Source organism: Phycodurus eques, chromosome 3, assembly GCF_024500275.1.
Source record: "Phycodurus eques isolate BA_2022a chromosome 3, UOR_Pequ_1.1, whole genome shotgun sequence".
In the NCBI taxonomy this organism is placed as follows: Eukaryota; Metazoa; Chordata; class Actinopteri; order Syngnathiformes; family Syngnathidae; genus Phycodurus; species Phycodurus eques.
The window spans coordinates 22,330,457-22,352,453 of NC_084527.1; the positions used below are offsets into that span (position 1 = coordinate 22,330,457).

A 21,997-nucleotide genomic window follows, 5' to 3' on the forward strand; every position below is an offset into this window, starting at 1 on the left:
CTACATCCCAAAAACATGCATGGTAGGTTAATTGGCAACTCAAACAGCATTAATTGGCAACTCGACAGCATTGCATGGTGGTGTGTAAGATCACTCTGGTGGTGGGGATGAAGATTAAAAAGGCAAAGGCAGAGCAGAGAACCATGTGGTAGAACCTGAGAAAGGAAGAGTTGTGCGGCTTTTCGAGAAGAGATGAGACAGGCTCTCGGTGGACAGGAGGAGCTTCCAGAATACTGGACCTCTACAGCAAAGGTGATCAGCGTGAAAGACAGGAGAGTACTTCGTGTATCTTCTCGTAAGGAAGGGGAGAAGGAGACTTGGTGGTGGAACCTCAAAGTACAGGAACTCGTACAAGTAAAGAGGTTATCTAAGAAGAAGTGGAACACTGACAGGACCAAGCAGAGGAGAAACGAATACATGGAGATGTAACGTAGGGCAAAAATAGAGGTGGCAAAGGCCAACGAGGCATATGATGACATATATGCCAGGTTGGACACTAAAGAAGGAGAAAGGGATCTATACAGGTTAGCCACACAGAGGAATAGAGATGGGAAGGATGTGCAACAGGTTAGGGTGATTAAGGATAGAGATGGAAATGGGTTGACGCCAGTAGTTTGCTGGATGGATGGAAAGAATACTTTTGAGAAGTTGATGAATGAGGAAAATGAGAGAGAAGGAAGCGTAGAAGAGGCAAGTGTGGTGGACCAGGAAGTGGCAATGATTAGTAAGGGGGAAGTTAGAAAGGCATTTAAGAGTATAAAAAATGGAAAGCCAGTTGGTCCTGATGACATTCCTGTGGAGGTATGGAAGCGTGGCTGTGTAGTGTTTGACCAGCTTGTTCGACAGAATTCTCGCCGGTGAGAAGATGCCGGAGGAATGGAGGAAAGGTATGCTGGTGCCCATTTTTAAGAACAAGGGTGATGTGCAGAGCTGTGTTAACTATAGAGGAATAAAGTTGATGAGCCACACAATGAAGTTATGGAAAAGAGTAATGGAGACTATAATCAGGACAGATGTATTTGTTAGCAACAGTCTGGTTTCATGCTGAGAAAGAGTACTACAGATGCATTATTTGCCTTGAGAATGTTGATGGAAAAGTACAGACAAGGTCAGAAGGACCTCCATTGTGGGTTTGTAGATCTAGAGAAAGCCTATGGCAGAGTACCCAGAGAGAAACTGTGGCACTGCATGCAGAAGTCTGGAGTGGCAGAGAAGAATGTTAGAATAATACAGGACATGCATATGAGGGCAGCAGAACAGTGATGAGGTGTGCTATAGGTGTGACAGAGGAATTTAAGGTCGAGGTGGCGCTGCATCAGGGATCAGCCCTGAGCCCCTTCCTGTTTGCAGTGGTAATGGATAGCCTGACAGATGAGGTTAGTAGGCTTTACACGATCAGGATTTTTGGGACCGATCAGCAAGTTTAAAAAAATAAATAAACGATAACTGATCACCAATCCGATCACAAGATGAAGCAATGTCTATTTACATGTTCATTTATTGGATACTGAGTATGTATCTTTAAAATGATTCTCTAGCATTTTAGAATTTAAAACATCAATGACCTCTGGGGGGCATTCAAGGATTAGCCACTGACATAAGTTTAGGTCAAATCAACATTACAACATGACATAAATAATGGGTGCAAACTTACTGTAATAAAATTACTTTATTGCAATTAAATTACTTACTTTAAATTACTCATTACTTTACGTTAATGACATGCTTATATGCTATATGGACGGGTGTTGTCCAGAGTTTGTGTCGGATTTGCCGCCCGATCAGATCGATGTAAAGTCTAGAGGTTAGACGGGTATGCCCATGGACCACATGATGTTCGCAGATGACATTGAGATCTGCAGTGAAAGCAGGGAACAGGTGGAGGAACAGTTAGAAAGGTGGAGGCATGTACTGTAAAGGAGAGGAATGAAGATTAGCTGAAGTAAAACAGAATATATGTGTATAAATGAGAGAGGTGGAGGGAGAAGAGTGAGGCTACAGGGAGAAGAGATAGCGAGGGTGGAGAACTTTAACCAACCATCAACCATCCACAGCAATGGTGAGTGTGGTCAGGAAGTGAACAAACGGCTCCAAGCACCTTGGAACGGGTGGAGGAAGGTGACAGGTGTTTTATGTGACAGAAGCGTCTCTGCTAGGATGAAGTGCAAAGTTTATATAACAGTGGTGAGGCCAGCCATGATGTATGGATTAGAGACAGTGGCACTGAAGAGACTATTGGAAGCAGAGCTGGAGGTGGCGGAAATGAAGATGTTGAGGTTCTGTCTGGGAGTGAGCAGGTTGGATAGGATTAGAAATGAGCTCCTCAGAGGGACGGGCCAAGGTTAGATGTTTTGGAGACAACGTTAGAAAGAGCAGACTTTGATGGTTTGGACACGTCCAGAGGAGAGAGAGTGAGTATATTGCTAGAAGGGCGATGAGGACCTGCCAGGCAAAAGAGCTAAAAGAGGACCAAAGAAAAGGTTGATGGATGTTGTGAGGGAAGACATGAGGGCAGTTGGTGGTGTTAGAGAGGAGGATGCAGGAGATAGGCTTACATGGAAAAGGATGACACGCTGTGGCGACCCCTAACGGGACAAGCCAAAAGGAAAAGAAGATATACTGCAATAATTGTCCCACGGTAATGTTCTTGACATAATTTTAAAAATATGGAAATTCAGACATTGTTCTGGAAGTGACTTTCTATTGGTTGGCAGCTCTGCAGTCATAGACATGTATGCAGTTTTAGCTAGAATTGGCATAGTTTTATATACTGAACAAAAATATAAACGAAACCGTTTTCGTGAGCTGGACTCCAAGATCTAAAACTTTTTGTACATACACAAAAGCCCATTTCCCTCAAATATTGTTCACAAATCTGTCTAAATCTATTAGTGAGCATTTCTCCTTTGTCGAGATAATCCATCCCATCTCACAGGTGTGACATATCAAGATGCTGATTGGACAGCATGATTATTGCACAGGTGTGCCATAGGCTGACCACAATAAAAGGCCACTCTGAAATGGGCCGTTTTATCACACAGCACAATGCCACAGATGTCGCAAGTACTGAGGGAGCATGCATTTGGCATGCTGACTGCAGGAATGTCCACCAGAGCTGTTGCCCGTGAATTGAATGTTCATTTCTCTACCATAAGTCGTCTCTAAAGGCGTTTCAGACAATTTGGCAGTACATCCAACAAGTCATTTATTTTCTTTCCATGGATTTGTTCCCAAGTGACAGATGGACCACAAAGAAGCACTCATGTCGAAGCCTTTTTGCTAAGTAGAGTAGCAGTGTTGTTGGCTGCACAGAAGCGTTAAGCCACATTTAAATGCATTTTCCACTACAAAAATGTCACTTTGGTGCCTTCTTAAAGCTCAAAGCAAAGTCTGAACGTCATCTTGTTTCCTGTCCTCTTGAAACACCATTGTGGCGCTTGTCTCCGTAGCAACTCCTCTGCCTGTGACATCAGAAGCAACCCACTCCCCTACCCTCACAGCCAATGGAAAAGATTTAGAAGGCTGAAGAGATGTTGTTTCTGATTGCACTCCACAAGACAAGAAAGAGAGAGGGGGAAAAAACCATTCATACATAATCATTACCTACTCCCTAATTACTGTAAAGGTTTTTTTTGTTTGTTTGTTTTTTTAATATAAATAAATATAGAGGACTATATAATTGATGCATCAGTAAAATGAAGAATAGTTTTGATGGTGGCAAAACACTAGTGTTGTCAAAATGAAGCGCTCAACTCGAATCAACATACAGTAGATCCTTGGCACCAAGATGGTGGCAAATCACTACTTTTGTCTATAGGAAGTAGAGTTGTCACAGTTAATCCATTAATCGACAACTAATAGATCATCAAATTAATCAACAACTATTTTGATAATTGGTTAATCTTTTTGACCCATTATTTAACTTAAAGTTGTCCAAATCCTTTAATTTCAGCCTTTCTGTAAATATTATTTGATTACTGTAGTCCTCCAAGCAGACTGATTATCTTTGAGTTTAATCAACATAAGACATTTGCAAACATCTGCTTTTATTTTGGAAAACAATGATCAACATTTTTTCCTATTTCCTGACGTGCTACAGACCAAACCAGTACCTGAATCATAATGACTTTATGAAAGAAAATAATGGTCAGTTGATTGTAATACGAGAATAAACGTTATATGCCGCCGTAGTTGAACCTGAAGCAGCTTCAGAAGTGCATATCAAATGGTCACCCTTTGCATTATTCAGTAGCCAAGAAGTAGCGCCCAGTTTCAGAAAGGTTGGTGAGTACATCACTGTCTTGTGTGATATTTCTTAATTGTTGATAATTTGGTTTTGTTTAATCATTAAGCAATACCAAATCAACAACAATAATCAGTTAGTAAACAGTAATCAGGGAAAAATATTTTGTAATAAACTTTAATGCAAAATGTTTTATCTGATTAATCGATGGAGCATTGGATTCTAATAAAATATTCAATAGTGACAGCCGTAATATGAAGCTCCTCATCTTACTTCAACATAGTTCCTGGATATTAAAATGCCACAAGGTGGCGGCAAAGCACTGCTTTTCTCTAATTGAAGCTCCTCAAATCACTTCAGCATAGTTCATTTCCATTATCATGTCACAACTTGGCGACAAAGCACTACTTTTATCTAAATGAAGCTCCTCAACTAACTTCAGCATACAGTAGTTCCTTGGCACCAAGATGCCATCAAATGGCTGCAAAGCACTACTGCTAACTAAATGCAGCTGTTGAACTCTATTCAACATAGTTCCTTGGCACGAAAATGCCACAAGATAGTGGCAAAACATTCCTTTTGTCTAAATGAAGCTCCTCGATTGGCCTGCGCACAAAAACGGCAAATAACGGGGTATAGGTTCTCCCCCTAAAAAATCTGTAATTGGGAATTTGCGAATGCCAAACCACGAAATATGCGTGGATTGACAGTATGTTTTATACTCTAGCAACTATCGTTGCTCACGGCTTTTCAAGAGGCATTGTGGGATACGTGGAGGGCACTCTATAGGGTGTAAAGTATAGTCATTACACATTCGAAGAGCACTACAAAATGGTCTATTCACTGTATAGGGCACTAAACAGTGATAGTGAGTGGTTCCCAACACAGCAGGGGTCACAACTGTAGTAGTTTGTTGTCATTTTATTTCAGTTAACACACAAGCTCATGGTGGAAACAATGTGTCGGAATGTTGCAATCAAATCTTCCGCACAGCACGGGACTTTGCCACATCGGCCTCCTTGGTGTCCCCTTGTTGCCCTTGAAGCATGGCGAGCTGCTTCCGCCGACCTTTTGACACCCTGCCCTCCCTTTTTATTTTTATTTTTTTCACATCGTCATGGTTACAGCGGTGTTATATAACATGGCGGAAGATGCGGCGTGAAAGCTTTGCATTCTTGTCTCCGTGGCAACACCGCCAAAAAAATCAGGACGAAAAAGCAGGAAATGCGACATGACTGTCATTGTTGTTTGGCAGAAAATTAGAAAGTTTGTCCTCCCTACCTTAGCTTTGGGCCAGTTAAAAGCTCTGATGTGATTGTGACTAGAGGTTTCACCTATTCACATTTTTCGTTTACACACTCTATTTAGTCTCTTGAGAACATATTCCTTGCTGAATTTTGCTTGTTATGTGGGGGCACCCCTGTGTCAATAAACTGAGAAACTGTACCTTGTCCCCCCTCTACTGTGGGGCCAATTGCAAGTCCCAATTCTGTCACCATGATGACCAGTGGTTGGATGAGGCAAGTAGCTTTATTGGTGGAAGTGGGGACCAAAATGTGGGGGAAAAAATCATGTTGCTTCTCCTCTGTCTGCTTTGTATTCATTGGGAGTGCGGATATACAAAGCACCTACGCAATGTCTACAATATCTACACAACAGCAACACACAACTAAAGTGTGCACAACATTAAAAACAGCGAAATGTACACTACAGCAACACACACAGTTAAATGTTCACAACACACCCGAATAAATGTACACATCAACTCACTGCACTGCATCAACACACAATAAAATATATGCTACATTGACACAAAACTAACATGCACATCATCACACAACCAAATGAAGACAATTTAAACAACAATAACATGTAAACAACATAGACATAACCAAATGTGAACATCAACGCACAAAAAAAAATTTGTTAAATACACACAACTAAATTGTGTACTACACAGACATACAACCAAACACACAACTAACGTGTGATACATAAACAGACTAATATGCCCAACATCAACACACATGTCAACATTACTGTAACACACAAAAAAAAATATACAGACACGCCTGTAAATATACTGTAGACTAAAACAACACACAAACAACAGGCAAAATTAACACAAATGGACACACATGGAATTGAGCAACGCTAAAATGTACAGTACATGGACACAAATGTGTACATCAATACACAACCAAATATATACATAAACACACAACTAAGATGTGCGTAAAATGTACACACATTTAACATGTCAACACCACATTACTGTAATAGACAAAATATACACATCAACACACAACTAAATATACACTGTACTACATCAGTACACAAAAAGAAATTAAACACACAAATGTATATCAACACACACGCAAACATTAATTGAGTACATTTAACACACAACTAAAATGTAAATAAGAACACAACAAAATGTGAACATCACACAACTAAGATGTGCACAACTTTGACACCAAAATGCCCACAACACTGCATCAACACACAACTGAAATGTAGACAACAACACGGACGCAAATGTACACGCCAACACGCAACCATTTGTACACAGCATCAACACACAACTGAATTGTCCACTACAGCAACACACGAACAAATGTACATACAAATACTACTGCAGGGCCAACAGCGAGTCAGAATTTTGTTACCATGATGACCGGGGACAGAGCTCAGGGAGTTGAACGAGGCAAGTGGCTTCTACTGGCGGAAGTGGAGCCCAAAGTGTGGGGGGGCACCCACAAGACAAAAACATGTATTTTTCAGTCATGGAAGAAGCACTTCTTCTCCTAACCCTACTGCCATATTGACATATTTACAAATTACAAGGTAGTAGTGTTATTTTTACTTCATAATTGTCCTGCACCCAACTGCCTGTTTATATTTAACCAAACTAGTCAGGCCTGAAATAATGCCAAACTCTTCTGGTTGCAGCTAATGAATGAAATGATACCTCAGTTGCTTTAGTGATGACACAGCATAGTCTCATTTATATCAACATTACATGGGTGATTTGAATTAAATTTAGTCATCTAAAAACTGTTCACTTGATGTAACGCTATGAAAAATGTTCAAATTTGTGTTTTTGTAACTGTTCTCTTTCTGGTCTATTTCACAGATGTTCACCTGTTATGGGTGGGTCGGGAACGTAGCCCATGCGATAAAAGGGAATTCACTGTAAACTAGGGATGAGCGAGTACCGATACTAGGTATCGTATCGGCCGATACCGGCCTTCTTCCAAAGTTTCGTGTACTCGCGAAGGCTGCCGATACCAGCCATCGATACTTGTGGCGAAACAATCTGACATAAAGTCCTCCTCGCCAGTAGATGGCGCTACACCGCGATGTTTTCACACTGGTGACTCATGTGCTCCAGAATGAAAGAAAGAGGTCACAATTACTCTGTCATTGTGTTAATTGAAATTTTATGTATCAGAAGTGCTGAAGGCGTTGGTACTCTGTATCGGTGAGTACTCGAGTGAATACTCACTGGTATTGGTGTGAAAAAAGTGGTATTGAACATCCCGCCTGTGCACCTATCATTTACATTTTAGGCATGTATAAATACATTAAAATGATGAGCATGTTAGTGTCATGCTGAGTGAGTGCTACACAAGCGGCCGTCAGTATCTTGCAACTCTGCTTCCCACACACACGCACGCAGTCGCTTCCTCCCACACACACACACACACACACATTCCTCACAGCCAAGTGGAAAGGAAGGTCAGTCACATTTCCCTGGCAGAAGGCTGGCACACAGCTGTTTACATTTGGCCGTCACCATGGCAATCGCTTTTCTTCTATCACACAATGTGGGTGTTCTTCGCTCTCTGCGGCGTCCAAAAGTCACTACACAGCGGCGGGGGGGGGGCAGAGAAACCCACAGCAGTCGTAGTAATAGTAGTCGTATTTGTCTCTGTTCTTATTACATCAGAGTGCTCACATATTGCTCATTGACGCTTATATCGGGTCGTGGAAGACCGATAAAATCAGACATACCCATGCGCGATTGGAACAAGGCCACCGTTTTGTTTGTTGTTGGGCTCAGCTGTGCAAAAATGCGACAATTTGCATGAGTTTGTAGAGGGATTTGCAGTGCATGATGGGCGAAGTTTTGTGCTCAAGGAACGTGTTTGATTTTTCAGAGGGACAGATAGACCAGGTCATTCGTAGTTGAGGGGGGAGAAAAAGGTAAAATGTGTATGTAAACTGGTTGATTTAAATAAGTAATATTTAAAATGTGAATTATTTTATTAAGTTTTAATATTTTTTTTCTTGTTCAGAGCAGCCAAATGTTACGTAACCACCCGTATTTTGTAATATAAATAGCATGCTAGTGAAGCCATACAAGAAGTACCTTGCACCAAATAGAAATCAAAACTATTGCCCATACATAAACTATCCAATTCAATGAATCAGCAAAATTTGTTTGTTCGCAAAATAGAGTCTGAGTTTCCATTTTGACGTTTGTTATCTGATTAATCTGGTTCAATAGACTTGCTTTTTTTTGTGTGTGTCTGACCAGGGTTGTAAACAGAATTGGCAAAGGCAAATACACACAAATGTTTTTGATGATGGAATGTCGAAATCTCATATACTGGTACTTTGATTCCGGGTGCAACTGCGTCCGCCATTACAACGTTGATGTCTTAAAAACATTTAAATGACAAATATTGAAGCCATAATTTATTAATGATTATGATTATGACTGTCGCACGGTAATGTTCTTGACAACATTTTGAAAATATGGAAATGCAAACAAATTTGAATGAATTGTTCTGGAAGTTAATTTGTATAGGTTAGCCTAGCTTTAAAAATTTTTTTAAAGCTAATTTTATTATATTAACTGTATTATTATTATTATTGTATTAAATATATGTAAGTCTCTTACTAATATTTTTATTTTATGATTTAAATTAAATCCACTACCTCTGTGCTGCGTGGTTCCCTTCTAGTCCTTGTCCTATATCGTCCTGTCCTTCCTTCACCGGGTGTAGCACTACTCCCCAATACAACACTAGAATCTAATGTCATTGTACTAGCCATATAATGATTTACTTTCCTCAGCTTTATTACAGCTAATGTCCTGTCTTTTGTTCTCTTCCTATATTATTTAGTTATCTTTTCACTGTCTCTCCCTTTTTTGTTCTGTCACTCCCCTTTAAAACCTTGTTCTGTCCAACTGAATTTTCAATAAAAATCAATCAGAATAAAAATAATCACACTGGCAGCTTAAACACTCCACTGTGGCACAGTAAAACCATTCCAGCATAAAAGGGATTCGGATCCTCCTTTCTGCTTGACCTGACAGCCAAAAAGGACAAACAATTTTTTTTTTTAATCCATTAACCAATTCAAGGATTTAAGGATAACTTAATTTTAAAATACATTTTAATGAAACAATTTTAGGTGAAAAAGAAACGGCTGAATTAATGCAACAAATCTCACGCAAATTCACAGAAGTGACTTCATTTTTGTGGTTAAATGATGAGAGAAAAGTCTTTTTTATTTTGTAACTTTTCCCTTTTTCTGTGATTATTGTTATTATAGCACAACTCTAAAGGCGTACTTCGCTGTGCACTGTAAAAATAAATAAAAAACAACAACAATTGCAAAAAAATTCTCGATGTAAAGCTGAGACACAAATGATGAACGGCGATATAGCGTGGTTTTTGCTTTTTTTTGGGTGACTGCTTCTTTGGTGTTTTTTTCCAGTTCGGCATACGACCGCGACAACAAGCTTCGCGTGGCCATCAAGAAGATCAGTCCCTTCGAGCACCAGACGTACTGCCAGCGCACACTGCGCGAAATCAAGATCCTGCTGCGCTTCAAGCACGAAAACATCATCGGAATCAATGACATCATACGCACGCCCACCATCGACCAGATGAAGGATGTGTATCCTTTACACTCTATGCTTTTGCTTGTTTTCTACGCATGTTTTTACTTTGCACTAGCATGCTGCTTCTTGTGTTCCATCTTATTAATTACGCCACTTTGTACAATAGAAATGAACAGAACTAGAAATAATCCATGCACGAGCAATGTACTGTAATTTCTCATGTATAATGCACATTCCCCCCCAAAAATGTCAAAAGTCAATGGTGCGCGTTATACATGGGTATAGGAGAAAATGAAGAAAACTTTATAAACTTATGCCGCCATCTAGAGGTTATGAGAAAGGTGTACACTTTCATTCTAATATGCCACCGCCATTTAGAGGTTATGAAAAAGGTGTATCCTACACTTTCATTCCAATATGACAGGGGTACGTATGACTGCATATACCGCATGGTATACAGGTCATACATAGGGGGCCACTGCAGCCCTCCACCAGTCGGGGCTTTATGGCAGAGTGGCCCGACGGAAGCCTCTCCTCAGTGCAAGACACATGAAAGCCTGCATGGAGTTTGCTAAAAAACACCTGAAGGACTCCAAGACGGTGAGAAATAAGATTCTCTGATCTGATGAGACCAAGATAGAAATTGTTGGCCTTAATTCTAAGTGGCATGTGTGGAAAAAAATAGGCACTGCTTTTCACCTGTCCAATACAGTCCCAACATAGGTCGAACATTATTTGCAAATCATTGTATTCTGTTTTTATTTGTTTAACACAACATCCCAACTTCATTGAAATTGGGGTTGTACATGGGTGCGCATTATACACTTAAAAACTACGGTATGTCACGATCACTACCATCACTCGTCTTATCAGATATTAATAATACCTGCCACCTTACACAGTAGAAATGGACAAAAATAATAAGGGCCCGAGCGATTCATGGGTTGACTAATTTTATCTGCCGATATTGGCCCTTTTCAATGTCATTATAATCGGCCAGAGTTTTGCCAATTAAACTCCAATATACTCATGAAACTATAAATGGTGTTACTGTAACACTTTGAGTCACGCAGAAGGATGGCCTTTTTTGTCCACAATATTAAGCACCATTCAGTCCAAATAAGCATTTTTTCCTGAGACAATGCAGTGGATGTCCCAGTTCTCATGTGGCCATTATTGCTAACAACAATGGTGGATTATTGTGTCATGTTCGTGTTGCAGAAGCTCCGGAGCATGGTATTGCTCAAAGTTTCAGCATTTGCATGGCTGTGGACACACACATTTCTTGATGAGGAAACCTATTTTGCGGGAAACCCTTTAAAAAATGAATAATAAAACGATTGGGTCCGGTTTTATCTTAACTCTCTGTACATCATACATTTTGTCAAAGACGACATGTTTTGACATCTGAGAAAGATATTCCTGCTTTTTATTTCGAAGTAAATGGACTTTCACCTGTATAGTGCTTTTCTACCTTCAACGTAGTCAAAGCGCTTTAACACTGTTTCCTCATTCACCTCCTGATAATGTAGCATCAGGAGCAACTTGGGGTTCAGTCTGTTGCTTAAGGACACTTCATGATGGTCACAAGGGCTGAGGGTCGAACCCACAATCTTCTGGTTCGGAGATGAACACTCTACCACCTGAGCCATGCTGAAGTCGTCGCTTCATGGGAAAGAAGATAATTGAGTAAAAATGATGTGATTTAACCTTAAAGGGCATTATGCATGAATGATGTTTTGCCAGTAACTTCACTCGTTATGTCATGTATACAGTACATCTATGGCCTAAATCTAAAGATTAATTGATCAGTTAATGTTTTTATGCATGTTTTTGTACTTGAAATGTCCTCTGTTGTAAAGTTCAACAAATACGAAAGGACACCCATCCATCCATTGTCTGTACCACTTATCCTCACTAGGGTCGCGGGCGTGCTGGAGCCTCTCCCAGCTATCTTCGGGCGAGAGGCGGGGTACACCTGAACTGGTTGCCAGCCAATCGCAGGGCACATAAACAAACAACCATTCACACTCACATTCACACCTATGAGCAATTTAGAGTCTTCACTTAACCTACTGTATATGTTTTTGGGATGTGGGAGCAAACCGGAGTACCCGGAGAAAACCCACACAGGCACGGGGAGAACATGCAAACTCCACACAGGCGGGGCCGGGATTTGAACCCCGGTCCTCAGAACTGAGAGGCAGATGTGCTACTAAAGGACAAAGTATTGTAAAACAGTCAAATATTCTGCCTCTAATTCGTTTCTTTATTGGCATAAGCGTTAAAGGACAAAAAAAAGTTATTTTATGCGTTTTTTTTCTAAGATGAATTGGTTATCTTAACCACCACCTTGCACGATCAAAAGAAAACATTGACCAGAAATAATCCATAGTAAAAAAAAAAAAGGTAAACACCCACACATGGGGACATGCACACTAACAACAAAGACGTGCCATTCAACGACTGTAGTGCTATTGTTTCTTGTTGGTTATCAATGAAACTGCCACCTTGAACAATGGAAATAGAATAACTAGAAATAAAAAAAAGTCTATCTGAACGCAATTAATGTGTCATAATGACAAATGGGATTGCTCCTCGAGAGAGAGAGAGTCATGATAACAGCCACTTTGCACAATAGAAATTAACACAACTAGAAATAATCCACCGTACATGGAACTGAAGTTCTCAGCTGTGTGTTGTGCAATAACTGAAACTCGCAGGTCTTGACAGATAACACAAAACATGAACTACTTTCCCACACGAAACTCCATTTGACTTAAGCGCACAGGTCTTTGCAGACACACACAGACCGACCTACCACGAAACTCTCATTGACGACTCAGCACTTTTCTTTAAGTGTCCTTCCGCAAACGTTCCAAAGTGTGTGACTTTTTCCTTAACTATGACATTGCTTAGTTACATCGTGCAGGACCTGATGGAGACGGACCTGTACAAGCTGCTGAAGACCCAGCACTTGAGCAACGACCACATCTGCTACTTCTTGTACCAGATCCTGCGAGGCCTCAAGTATATCCACTCTGCCAACGTTCTGCACCGTGACCTCAAGCCCTCCAACCTCCTTCTCAACACAACTTGTGATCTCAAGGTACGACCCAGCGTCCAGTCTCTTGTCTATTTTTATGTGTTTTTGTGTCCTCAACGCCGTCGTCTCCTTGTCCTCAGATTTGTGACTTTGGTCTGGCTCGCGTGGCCGACCCAGACCACGACCACACCGGCTTCCTGACGGAGTATGTGGCCACACGCTGGTACCGAGCGCCCGAGATCATGCTCAACTCTAAGGTGTGCTTGTTTCTAATCTAATGAAAAGGAAAACATTATGTAAAAAGTGACTTTTACAATGTTTAATACAAAATTTTACATAACAGTGCGGCCAACTCGCATAATCCCGCCCACACGATGAGTTTTTATGCCCATGATTTGGCAGCTCGGCTGATCCAAGATCCACCATTTTCAAGTGACTAGACCAAACTATGTCAAAGACAAAAGCTAAGCAGAGCTCCAGTTTTAGCACAAATTACCATTAGCTAACAGCGCTATCAGTTTGAGGTTCTGATAAGTGGTTTACATGGGGGGAAAAGTGTGTTTGATGATTGTTCTGCTGTATCAGCCACATGCATAAATCCGGTATACATTGTATGGACTGAGCCCTTCCATGAATAGCGAAATTCTGCCGGTAATTGATGCCCTAAAATGGTTTCTAATTGCCCATAGATGCCACAAGATGGTTCCAGAGGAATACAATTTTCCTCATTGAATAAGAGTAGAAGTAAAAAAAAAAAAAAAGTCCACAAATAAGTGAATTTGTGAATAGAGAATCACGAATATGCAGCGAAACACTTGACAAACCCTGGTCGCCAGCAAATCGCAGGGCACATAGAAACAAACAACCATTCACACTCACACCTCCGGGCAATTTAGAGTCTTCAATTAACCTACCACGCATTTTTTGGGGATGAGGGAGGAAACCGGGGTGCCCGGAGAAAACCCAACCAGGCACTGGGACAACATGCAAACTCCACACAGGCGGGGGCGGGATTTGAATGCCGGTCTCCAGAACTGTGAGGCAGATATGCTAACCAGTCGGTCACTGTGCCGGCCCAGAGAACTAAATACAAACAAATTGACAAGACAACGAGGAACACCTGGACAAGACACAAGTGGCTGGAGGGAGCTGATTGGTCGACACAAGGTAGAAGGTTGACGAGAACAGGTGGACACAGTAAAACATGAAACAAAATCAAACACAATCCAAACCAAAACACAGACCATGACAGTTCAACCCTCAGCCGTTGAAGTTCGGGCACACAGGAAACAACAGGGGCAAAGTGCGCAGGATCTCGGGGAAGGTGAACTAGGAAAAACAGGTGGTACGAGACAAGGTGACGAAAAAGGCACAGAACAAGGTGACTTGGGGACAGGTTTGGATGGACGTGACTTAGTTGGAGGCGTGGAACAAGGTGTGGAAACTGGTGAAAAATTAAGTGGCTAGGAAACGGGCATAAAAACAGGACGATAAAATTTGACCTTTACTTGGGCGCCTCCGTTGGCCACCACGCGGCGGTCCCAGATAGATGGCCAAACGTGTGCCCAAGTAAAGTTCAGAGGAAAAGGACTCGCAGAGGTTGTAAAAGGGAAAACGTGACAGAACCTGACTAGGACGAGAAAAACTAGGGAAAGAACCGGAAATTCTAAATCGGTGTCAGAATCAGAAAGGAAGTTAACTAAATCGGGCCATCTTCACAATCTGAAAAATCGAAATCTAAAAAAACATGGCGGTAATATGGTAGGGTGAATAGCTAAGACGAGTGGGGGACACTGGTGAAAAGGACAGACAAGAAAAAACAATGGGCTTATTGGAGGAGGGTAGATATGGTCGGCAGGCTGAGGGCGCTGGGAGGTAGACTGGTGGCGTGGAGGGTGACGCCGTGTGCATCCCGCTGGGTCCTTGTTTGTTTGTTTTTTAAGGCAAGGCAGGAGTGCAGGAGCATGAAAAAGTGTTTTAATAAAAAAAAATAAAAAATCTAAAGCTTGTCACTCTTCCTGAAGCAGAGTGATTCGAAACAGAGCTTGTATCAAAACACCTGTGTCACGTGACCGATGACGTTCAAAGCTTCGAACGTCATCCCTGTTTCGGTTCGCACTTCATTCCTTCAAAATGTTTCGAAGCTTTTCATAGGCTCATAGTCTTTCAGTGTGTGTCATCGACTCATGGCATTTCAACGCGTTCTGAGCCAATGACAACCAACCAACATCTAACCCTTAATATAATTTGCATTTATTCTTTGGGTTAATCTGGAATGTGTTTTAGAGTATGGGGGGAGCATCTGCATATTTTATTGTAATGAAGATATAATCATTATTTGGTATGAGTGAACAAAACATGAATGACCATACAGACTTTTCTGAACTTTTATTGCTGTCATGGGAAACAGTGCCAAAACAGTGCCAGTGCTTCAGTCGTGCTCTTTCAAGGTTGCTATGGCTTCAGTTGTCCACCAGATGTCACAGTCACTGAAGTTTTGAACATTTTGAGTCTTTTTTTGCACAATTGTTAGGAAAGCCTCAGTGCTTCATGACGCTTCACTTGCCCACCACTACCAAAATCTAACCACAAAGTATCAAAGAAACACTTGAATAAATCTAAAACTGGGAACAAGACATGACTGGTGAAATAACTGAGTGGCATGACAGACAGTGCCAATGACAATGAACTGAAAGAAACCAGGGAACTAAATACAAACTAATTGATAAGACAACGAGGAACACTTGGACAAGAAACGAGTGGCTGGAGGGAGCTTAAATGAGCACACAAGACATAAAAAACATGGGACACAGGAAAACATGAAACAAGACCAAACAATCCAATCCAAACCAAAACACAGACCATGACAGTAAGCACGGGCTTTTCATTTGAAAATTCCCATTGGTATAGTGAATTGTGAAGAGCGGATACGTCTCCGTTGTTCTGCTTGACCGTTGATCGCAAACTGCAAAGAACTCGACGCTTTTGATTTCCCTCTCTATTTACTCCCGGTGTTTTTTCATTGCGGTCAGGCCAGCCTAAAAGATGAAGTCAAGGCAGCAGATTCTTAAGTGTCTTGCTGGCACTGCTGCAAATGAATCACTTTTCATATGCAGCAGTGCCCGCATTTTGAATGTAAAAAAATCGCCGACAATCAGGCCGATTTAATCATGGCAGCCAAAATCACGATCACAATTCAATTTTTATTACTTGTGCATTCCAAGAAGAAAGTCTACTCTTCCTTTTGGTATGTTTATACTGTCACAGAACATAATACTGTATTGTCTTGTAAGAGCGATCAAATTTCTCCAAAACAGCTGACAATATGGGAAACTCTGCTTTGAAAATGTCTGAGTTAGAATAAACTTTTAAGTTTTAACATTGTCTTTTTACCTTTTTTTTCTCCCCCTGATCTACAAACAATGAGGCCCATCTGTCTGTTTTTACAAATCAAATGTGGCCACCCCTACTTTAGAGATATGTTATGTTTAAAACCACAAACCACAAATGTGGCCTTCTGCATAATTAATAATCCTCATGTCTCCGGGTTGGCTTTCAGGGCTACACCAAGTCCATAGACATCTGGTCAGTTGGCTGCATCCTGGCTGAGATGTTGTCGAACCGGCCCATCTTTCCTGGGAAGCACTACCTGGATCAGCTCAATCACATTCTGGGTAAAACCATGTTGTTGTTTTAACCTTCAGCTTGACGTGTAATCTCCTATCGTAACACGTGAATCTTATCCTCCTTCAGGTATCTTGGGTTCTCCTTCCCAGGAGGACCTCAACTGCATCATCAACGTCAAAGCGAGGAACTATTTACTGTCTCTGCCGCTGCGCTGCAAAGTGCCCTGGAACCGCCTCTTCCCCAATGCTGATGCCAAAGGTCTGAACCTATAGAAGATAATCCACATAGTAAACAGAGGAGAAAAGTCCATGAAACGCTCGATGCCTGCTCACAATGTACATGTCATATTGTGATGGCTCCTCTCGTCAGTTATTCATAACTGCCACCTTGCACAATAAAAAGAGAAACTGACTAGAAATAGTCAACTAGGTCAAAAAACGCAAAAGCTCACGGCGCTCTTGGTCATGCATGGACACATTACATTGTTTACATTCGCTTGCAACCAATAAGAGGACATAGCGGTGTCACGTGGTTGGTTGTGACGATTTTGGAGTGCTTCAATTTTTTCTTTACCACGTGCGAACAATAGCTACAACGAATAATCAAATAACTCGAATAGTTCGATTACAAAAAGGTCAAAGCATTTTTCCGCACCCACCACTCTGTGTAGAAATACGTTTGCGTGATGGCGGTAAACCAGGAGGCGGGAGTCCATAAAAGATAATGTCCAAAGTTTGTTTTACAATTACCAAGGACTATAAAGTGCAATGTGGACCACAACACCATGTCTACGATCGCCAACACAAGGTAACATAGCGACGTTAGCTAATTTAATATAGCCTACCCTCGCTAGTTAGAAAGTATTATAATGCCCCTGCAAGTGGTCAATGATCGACTCATCCGCCGGAGCACTTTCGTACATTTACTCAACAAACAGTAAGAAAACTAAAACGGAATATGCACATTCATACACGAGCTGCCAGAGAGCGCAACAAAAGCAGAGTCACTTAACACACAGAGTTAAACGCTAGCCGGCTCTACACTCTCATTCGCTGACATCCATGTCACTCACCGGGTCAGGCCCCACCTTTTAAAGCCATACACACTCAGTCACAGACACTAAAGTAAAACATGAGGATGGCGACCCTAAATGGACAACAACAATACCTGCACCTCACTTGCGCAAGTTATTGTTTAATAGTGCAAAATCTCTTTATCCAATTAACCAATGGGATAATCGGTAGAATACTCGATTGTAAAAATATTCCATAGCTGTAGCTCGAGTGTGAACACAAACCAGCTCAAGTTTCCAAACCAACCTACCAACCAAGGTATAGCTCCCTCTAGTGGACAGTTTGCTACATTGCAGATGTTTTCATGTTGTGTTTTGTGTGTGGTCAGCATTGGATCTGCTGGACAAGATGCTCACCTTCAACCCACACAAAAGGATTGAGGTGGAGGAGGCCCTGGCACACCCCTACTTGGAGCAATACTACGACCCCACCGACGAGGTGAGTGACGCCTCGGCGACCAATCAAAATCGCGTTCTCCTCGGTGTTGACGTTTGCGTTTTTGCCGCAGCCTGTCGCCGAGGCGCCGTTCAAGTTTGACATGGAGCTGGATGACCTCCCCAAGGAGACGCTGAAGGAGCTCATCTTTGAGGAGACTGCACGTTTCCAGCCCGGGTTTCGATCCTAACACCTCACACCAGGTCAGTCAAACGGCTTTTAATGCCCTCATCGTCCTTGTACCCTCGTGTAGTTTGGTTCTTTGCTAGACCCAAAATGTTCATGGGTTAATGACCATATTCTCCAGTTTATGCTTAAGTCCTTTTTTTTACGCGCCTGGGCTTGCGTACTTTTCATCTACGGCTATACATATTCTTCTTCTGTCTAGACTTCTGATGCACCCACTGCACAAAAACATAAAACTTGAAAATACCTTACAGCAGCAGATGTGTAGTCGGACAGTTGGGACGTGCGGAGTGCTCTGGCTGGTGGCTACACTTAGACTTGGAAGAAGAGCGTGTTTTTTGTTGTTTTTTATTTTAAATTCTATATGAGCATTTAAAAAATACTGTGCTGTTGACTCGATGTGTGTTTGGATGTCCATCAATTAAAACAAAACAAAAAAGGACGAGCAAAAAAGTCAGCTAGTGCCAGTATTCCTTGCCATAAATATCACAACTAAAATCCTCTAATCACCAACTCACAGCACCTCCTTGTTCAACACTATATTTTTTTTTGTTCGGTCCCAAGTCAACGTTGGCATACTGCTTAAGACTGCAGTAAGAAAAAATAAAATAAAAATAAAAAGATCGAACTTTGTGATAGTGCAAGTTGAAATATTTTGGATAGCGTTCTGAAAATCTCTTTCACAATATTACTAGTAAATGTGGCTCATATTCATATTGTAACTGCATCCAAACCTCAGCTGCAATATGTTTAACCTTCCTGGGGTGCTTGAATTACAACAAACAGCCTCTGACGCACATGCTTAAGTTGACGGGAGAATGCACATGAGGTAAGATTTCAACAAGTTCAACACAATGTTTAGTTCAGAATAAAAGGTGAATATTTGGCAAATTTGTGAATATGAAATTTGCCTAGTAAATAAGTCTTACAGCATTCTCCAATTCTCTATTATGGTTACCCTGCAGGAACAAGACCATTTCTTCTTTAATATCAATTAGTGTACAATGAAGTTGGGATGTTGTGTTAAACATAAATACAAACAATGCAATGATTTGCAAATCATGTTCGACCTATATTTAATTGAATACACTACAAAGACAAGATATTTAATCTTCAAACCGATAAACTTTGTTTTTAGCAAATAATCATTAACTTACAATTTTATGTCTGCAACACGTTCCAAAAAAGCTGGGACAGGGTCATGTTTACCACTATGTTACATCACCTTTTCTTTTAACATTCAATAAACAGTTGGGAACTTTGTAGGTGGAATTCTTTCCCATTCTTGCTTGTTGTACAGCTTCAGCTGTTCAACAGTCCGGGGTCTCCGTTGTCGTATTCTACGCTTCATAATGCGCCACACATTTTCAATGGGAGAAAGGTCTGGACGGCAGGCAGGCCAGTCTAGTACCCGCACTCTTTTACTACGAAGCCACGCAGTTGTAACACATGCAGAATGTGGTTTATTATTGTCTTGCTGAAATAAGCAGGGGGCGTCCATGAAAAAGACGTTCCTTGGATGGCAGCATATGTTTCTCCAAAACCTGTATGTACTTTGCAGCATTAATGGTGCCTTCACAGATATGCAAGTTACCCATGCCATTGGCACTAACACAGCCCCATACCATCACAGATGCTGGCTTTTGAACTTTGCGTCCATAACAGTCTGGATGGTTCTTTTCCTCTTTGGGCCGAAGGACACGACGTCCACAATTTCCAAAAACAGTTTGAAATGTGGACTCGTCGGACTACAGAACACTTTTCCACTTAGATGAGCTCGGGCCCAGAGAAGCCAGCGGCGTTTCTGGGTGTTGTTGATAAATGGCTTTTGTTTTGCATAGTAAGTTGCACTTACGGATGTAACTGTATTTACTGACATTGGTTTTCTGAAGTGTTCCTGAGCCCATGTGGTGATATAATTTACACATTGATGTCTGTTTTTGATGCAGTGCCGCTGGGGGGATCGAAGGTCACGGGCATTCAATGTTCGGCCTCGCCGCTTACATGCAGTGATTTCTCCAGATTCTCTGAACCTTTTGATGACATTATGGACCATAGATGAGTAACATTGTCCTTAAACTGTTCGACTATTTTCTCACGCACTTGTTCACAAAGAGGTGCACCTCGCCCCATCTTTGCTTGTGAATGACTGAGCAATTCAGGGAAGCTCCTTTTATACCCAATCGTGGCACCCAGCTGTTCCCAATTAACTTTTTGCCACCTGTCCCAGCTTTTTTGGAACATGTTGCAGCCAGGGGGCACGGTGAACGACTGGTTACAGCATCTGCCTCACAGTTCTGAGGACCAGGGTTCAAATCCCGGCCCCGCCAGTGTGGAGTTTGCATGTTCTCCCCATGCCTGCTTGGGTTTTCTCCGGGCACTCCGGTTTCCTCCCACATCCCAGAAACATGCATGGTAGGTTAATTGAAGACTCTAAATTGCCTGTAGGTGTGAATGTGAGTGCGAACGGTTGTTTGTTTGTGTGTGCCCTGCGATTGGCTGGTAACCAGTTCAGGGTGTACCCCGCCTCCTGCCCGATGATAGCTGGGATAGGCTCCAGCGCTCCCGCGACCCTTGTGAAGATAAGCGGCTCAGATAATGGATGGATGGATTTTGCAGCCATAAAATTCTAAGTTAATGATTCTTTGCTAAAAACAATAAAGTTTTGTCAATTTGAACATAAAATATCTTGTCTTTGTATTGTATTCAATTAAATATAGGTTGAACATGATTTGCAAATCATTGCATTCTGTTTAACACAACGTCCCATCTTCATTGGGGTTGTATTATAAGTATTAAAGAATAAAATCGAAACCTCAGTCCAAAATAATCGAACGATGGGATATTCATAAAATGAGTTGTTGTTCAGTTTTGATTTTACACAAAGAACATTCTGATGAAACTCCTTTGAATTTGGACAGAAACGAGTTGCAGGGTAGAGCCTGTGAGTGGTTTTGATAAGTAATTCTTTAACTTGGTTTGGAACCAGAAATTTGCTGTGCTCAACCCAAAGACTTTCTCCACAACGCAACTGCTTTTGGTGGCTAAATTTAGTGCTTTCCTTATGTGTTTATTGTCACATTTACGATCCAAAAAGTCTCTTCCACCTACCATTGGTCTTGAACCACCTTTCTCCATCTGTCCACGCTGGAGAGAGCATTTAAAGAGATGAAGAAGCTGGACTGGGATTCCATTGATCACACTTTCAAAATCAGTAAGATCAATGAAATTTTGTGAACAAATGTATCATAGTCAAATGGTGTACCAAATCCCTCAAAGAAATGAGAGGGAAAAAAATGATAGTTTTCCACAGATTGTAGAGCATGGTCTTGTTTCTATGTAAGATATATTGATTATTCCAGACAATCCATTTGTGCTGTGAAAAGTTGTTATGCCTAGATGAGACTACAGGATTTTAGTCCTGATATTGGCCCGATTTCCTAGAGCAGGCCCAACATATTTAGTCGGGAACGACAAGATTTCTTGTAGTGTGACATAATCCACGACCAACGATAGTCCTGAGAAAA

At 41.4% G+C, this 21,997-nt stretch overlaps 1 protein-coding gene across 1 annotated transcript in view; it reads left to right on the forward strand.

The window, feature by feature from the left end:
• The window catches only part of mapk1 (mitogen-activated protein kinase 1), a 33,719-nt gene that overhangs the window by 6,671 nt on the left and 5,051 nt on the right, over positions 1–21,997 (forward strand). The window contains exons 2-8 of the mRNA XM_061672707.1: positions 9,977–10,159; positions 13,023–13,212; positions 13,290–13,406; positions 16,709–16,823; positions 16,903–17,034; positions 18,178–18,287; positions 18,358–18,487. Coding sequence (XP_061528691.1) covers positions 9,977–10,159; positions 13,023–13,212; positions 13,290–13,406; positions 16,709–16,823; positions 16,903–17,034; positions 18,178–18,287; positions 18,358–18,474 — 964 coding nt within the window. The 3' untranslated portion in view covers positions 18,475–18,487. The remainder of the gene's footprint in view (positions 1–9,976; positions 10,160–13,022; positions 13,213–13,289; positions 13,407–16,708; positions 16,824–16,902; positions 17,035–18,177; positions 18,288–18,357; positions 18,488–21,997) is intronic.